This window comes from Myotis davidii, unplaced genomic scaffold (genome assembly GCF_000327345.1).
Source record: "Myotis davidii unplaced genomic scaffold, ASM32734v1 scaffold449, whole genome shotgun sequence".
Taxonomy (NCBI): Eukaryota; Metazoa; Chordata; class Mammalia; order Chiroptera; family Vespertilionidae; genus Myotis; species Myotis davidii.
The window spans coordinates 1,326,098-1,331,246 of NW_006383007.1; the positions used below are offsets into that span (position 1 = coordinate 1,326,098).

At 37.2% G+C, this 5,149-nt stretch overlaps 1 protein-coding gene across 1 annotated transcript in view; it reads left to right on the top strand.

The window, feature by feature from the left end:
• BMP2K (BMP2 inducible kinase) overlaps positions 1–5,149 on the top strand; it is a 104,168-nt gene that overhangs the window by 14,105 nt on the left and 84,914 nt on the right. Inside the window, exon 3 of the mRNA XM_015557639.1 lies at positions 855–960. Within this exon, the coding sequence (XP_015413125.1) occupies positions 855–960 (106 nt within the window). The remainder of the gene's footprint in view (positions 1–854; positions 961–5,149) is intronic.

A 5,149-nucleotide genomic window follows, 5' to 3' on the forward strand; every position in this document is an offset into this window, starting at 1 on the left:
GTGACGGGGTGGGCCCGCAACCTCCCCATCGACCCTGTCTTGAGTGTGACAGGAGGGGGTGCCCCAACCCCCCAATAGGCCCTACCCTGAGCGTGACTGAGGGTGGCATCGCAACCTCCCGATCCGCCCTGCTCTGTGCATGACAGGGGGCGGTGCCCCAACTCCCCAATTGGCCCTGCTCTGAGCCCGACCAGGGGCTGCACCTAGGGATTGGGCCTGCCCTCTGCCACCGGGGAGCAGGCCTAAGCCAGCAGGTCGTTATCTCCCAAGGGGTTCCAGACTGCGAGAGGACACAGGCAGGGCTGAGGGACCCCTCCTCCCCCCCGAGTGCACAAATTTTTGTGCACCGGGCCTCTAGTAAGAATATAATTGTTAATTCATAAATATAGGGAAGGGCATAAGTAGATTTACAGTTATTTGTATGGAAAATACAAAATAAACTCTGTTTTTTGTACTCACAACTGTAAACCTACCTTGTGCATCTCTGTATTAGAGCTTATTATTTTTCTAGATAAAAATAAGTATAAGTAAAAATTCTGATATTTTATTCTTGAATCTCTAAGGACTAACTTGTACACTCACTTTTGGAGACTATTACTTTCGAGTGAACCATCTTTCTTCTTGATTGAATTTTAAGATAAGTATTCACTGAATATTTGCCTATCAGTAAATGACAGTCACATGTAAATACTTTCCATCAGAACTATAGAAACCTTTTTGAAATATGTCAGATTCCATAATTATGCCTGTCTTACTTTATGAAATTCTCTAAGTACATTAATTAAGACTTCAAACCATTGGCAATGATAGAGCTTTAAAATGTATATTTTTCAATTTTTTTTTTTTTTTTACAGAAAGAGCTATCTGGTCACAAAAATATTGTGGGTTATTTGGATTGTGCCATTAATTCAATTAGTGATAATGTATGGGAAGTACTTATCTTAATGGAATATTGTCGAGGTAAGTGTTTTTCTGCATTTGTTTGAAATTTAAAAAAGGCCTTAAAATAGGTTAATAGGTGTCTTGGTCTCTCCCAGGATAGCTGTCACTTTATTCTAGACACTTACTGCAATTTCAGCTTTAATCATCTGTCTAAGGAATGCTGTTAAAAATATTTAAAACCTAAGTTATAGTTGCTGCAGTGATGATATGAGCAGATAAATGGACAAAGAAAATGCTATTGGGTTTAAAATAGGAAATCTAAGCAGGTAAAGAGCAGTTACACTTCATGCTTCCTATACAATTTTTTTATAATCTAGCCAAGAAGGGCATAATGTATCAATATTACATTATGTTATAAAGTTTCAGCAGTCTACCATGTTATCTTTCAGCATATTAAATGTAATAAATTCAGAGGGTTGTTTTGATCTATAATTTTTATAAACTTGTATTATTTGGCATTTTGGGGTTCTTTTGTAAGATATTAGAAGGTAGAAAACCATATTTTTTGGACCTAATGTGATATTTAAAAATAATAATTACTTGTATAGTATACCTTAAGAATAATAATATAACTTTAAAAAAACCTTGAATTTTTTTTTTTTTTTACTTTATGCATGAAAGGGCAATTAATCTATTTCCTGCAAACTTAGGGGAAAAAAAATCAGACTGTATCTGGCAATTTGGGCTCTAGGGAGTCCTGATTTATATTTAGACTAGAGGCCTGGTGCATGAAATTCATGCACTGGGCAGAGGGGTGAGTCCCTCAGCTGGTCCTGTACCCTCTTGCAGTCCAAGATCCCTCGCACCTTACCGCCCGCTTGCTAGCTGCTCCTTACCACTTGGCTCACTGCTCCTTAGTGCTGCTGCGGAGGCGGGAAAGGCTTCCGCCACCGCTGCTATACTCGCCAGTCATGAGCCCGGGTTTTGGCTGAGCAGCGCTCTCCCTGTGGGAGTGCACTGACCATCAGGGGTCAGCTCCTGCATTGAGCATCTGCCCCGTGGTAGTGCGCATCATAGTGACCGGACCTTCTGGTCATTCTGCCATAATGGTCGCTTAGGCTTTCATTATATAGATTGTTTTAAGACAGTTATGATTCTTAATTGTGATACCAGAAACTCTTGTCATTTCCTTAACCGTTTGACTGCTAAGGAGCGCTATCGCGCTCTTCTTATTTAAAACAAATTTATGTAAACAATTGGTATTTTTTAATTTTTGTTGTTGCAAAGCAATACAAGTGAGTTTATTGTATAAAAAGTGTTTTACATTTTTTCCTATACACGCGCAATTAGTGCCGCAGTTTTGGCATATGTCCGAAAAAATACATCAGCAGCCAAACGGTTAAGGTTGTAGGAGAAGGATGATGTAGTGGTGATGTAGAAAATATGGTCTCATTCAGTCTCCTGAGGAGGGAGGACAGAGGGAAAAAAAATGAATTAATATTATAATATCTATTGCGATGTATTTTTAACTTATTTTCATTTATAATATAAGAAGTTAAATGTTTTCCTGATTGTTTTCTCTTATTCATTTTGCATGTCCTCAACTGTAAAGCATTTTGATCTCTTTAAGGAGAAGATATTGATTTTTTCTCTCTCACTTTCCTGAATCTAGCATTATCAGTTCTAATTCTTAGCTGGATTATAGTTGACCAGTAGTCCTAACTTTTTAAAGATAATTGAATTGGGCATAATCATAACCCTAGATGAATTTAAATTATTGTCACCAGAAGACATTTTAAAAGGGGGACCAAAGGAACTTCCAATATTTAGGGGACAAATTGTTTTGAGGAAGGCATTCTTTTGCTTTTTAAAAATTAACAGTTTAAAAAATCTGGTTTGAATCAACAAGCTTTTTTTCTTACATGACATTTTTATTTTGATCAAAGTTATTCATGTATATATTTAAAAAAGTCAAATATATCTGTTAAGCTGTGGCTAAATCAATATCTTCCTGCCCCATCCCTCTCTTCCAAGACATGCTCTTTAAAATATTTGAGATGCTTCTTCTTATGTTTATTTCTGTATTTCTATAATGCATTTTGTAGAAAAGAATTGGTAGTTTTAGTGAGGTTCTTAGAGTATGAAAGAGAAGGAAGCAACTTAGAAAATCAGGGTACGAAGTATGTGATTTTGGGCTCTGGAAAGTTTGTTAGTACTGATTTTCTGTTTTAGATCTAATCTTCAAAGAAAGATGAGGATTTTACTTGTCAGTGTAGTGTAGTCTCAACTTTTGAATTAAATTAATAATTAGTGTTTAAATTTTTTTGTCTGCCATTAAATTATGACATGTAATAGCCTGTAATTGCATTTTTTTTCTTATACTTATTATTTTTCCTGGAGTTTATAATTATGCCAATTTTCATTTGCTGTATTTTCTTTATACATATTAGTATTTTAGCCCCACATTTCCCAATCAAAGTAAATCTTTATGCACTACACGTAAACATTTTAACATTTAAAAATGAAAAGTAAATTTCATTTTTTCTTTCCTTAGAAACATCCTTTTGGGAGACTTAGTTCTGTTTAATTTTGAACAGCATTTAGCTGTCATTTTTCGAATTCCCTTTGCCTTCCTCCTATTTTCGACTCTCTGCTACTCATGGCTCCCACTTATTTTTATTTTTTTTAAAAAATATATTTTAAAATATCTCAGTGATGAGAGAGAATCATTAATTGGCTGCCTCTGCATGCCCCCTACTGAGGATTGAGCCCGCAACCCAGGCATATGCCCTTGACCAAAATAGAACCTGTGATCCTTCATTCTGCAGGCCGACGCTCTATCCACCGAGCCATGCTGGCTAGGGCCCCATTTATTTTTATTACTGCCTTTGGTAGAGTACATTTTCATTAGTTTTCTGATATGGATTAATGGAAGAAAATATTTTTTCAAATTGATAGAGGGTGGGAGAGGGAGAGACGAGGGGAGAGAGGGAGAGGGAGAGAAAGAGAGAGAGAATATGAATATCCATATATTGTTCCACTTATTCATTCATTGGTTGACTCCTTTTTTTTTAATATATATTTTATTGATTTTTTACAGAGAGGAAGGGAGAGGGATAGAGAGTTAGAAACATCGATGAGAGAGAAACATCGATCAGCTGCCTCCTGCACACTCCCCAGTGGGGATGTGCCCGCAACCAAGGTACATGCCCATGACCAGAATCGAACCTGGGACCCTTGAGTCCGCAGGCCGACGCTCTATCCACTGAGCCAAACCAGCCAGGGCCATTGGTTGACTCTTGTATGGGCCCTGACCAGGGATTGAGCACTCAACCTTGGAGAATCAGGACAATGCTCCAACCAACTGAGCTACCTGACCAGGACTGGAAGAAAACATTTTTGAAACCTTCCATATGTAAAAATATTTTTATTCTACATCCATATTTGTTAATTTGGCTGGATAAAGAGTTGTAGTTTAGGTATAATTTGATCTATAATTTTAAAGGTATTACTTTTTTTCTACTGTTACTATTGAGCAGTTGGATGCATTACGCTTTCTCAATTTTTTAATGTGACCTATTTTTTTCCTTGGACACTTTTTAAATCTTTATCCTCAGCATTCTAAAATTTCAAGATTTATGTGCCTTGGTTATGGATCATTTTGCTGCTACTTTTTTTGCTGGGCACTCAGTTTTTTTCTCTTTCATTTTCTCTGTTCTCTTCTTTTGGACTTTTAATTTTTAGGGTATTAGTCTTCCTAGATTTGTTACTGGAGAGCTGATCAAGTTGGCTCTTGTCATACTTGTGATAAAGCAGACAAGTGACAGCAGTGTTGAAGTAAAACAAGCCAATTTATTAAGAATATATTTGGCATAAAGCACAAGTGGGCAACTCAGCCAGTCTGAGTGCACTGCCTTATGGGGATTGAAAGGTTTTATACTTGCCCCGCCTATAGGTTTCAAAGTTCCCCTGCAGAATAGACTAGATTTCAGAGTCGTCCTTTTACATTGTTGAAACTTTTCCCAGAATTTGTGAGAACATCTGGTAATTTTATCTTGGCAAGTCCCAAGACTACTGACTTCTTTGTTCACTGGGTGAGATAAACTTCCCTTTTTCTTTTACCTTTTTCCTCCCTCTGCTGTAACAACTATCTTTCCTGCCTAACATCACCCAAGTGATACCATACAAATGCTTTTGGGGTTTTGTTGTTTGAGCCCCAGTCTTTATCTGTCCTTGGGTTTAGCTGTCACAAATGGCATTAATTGGT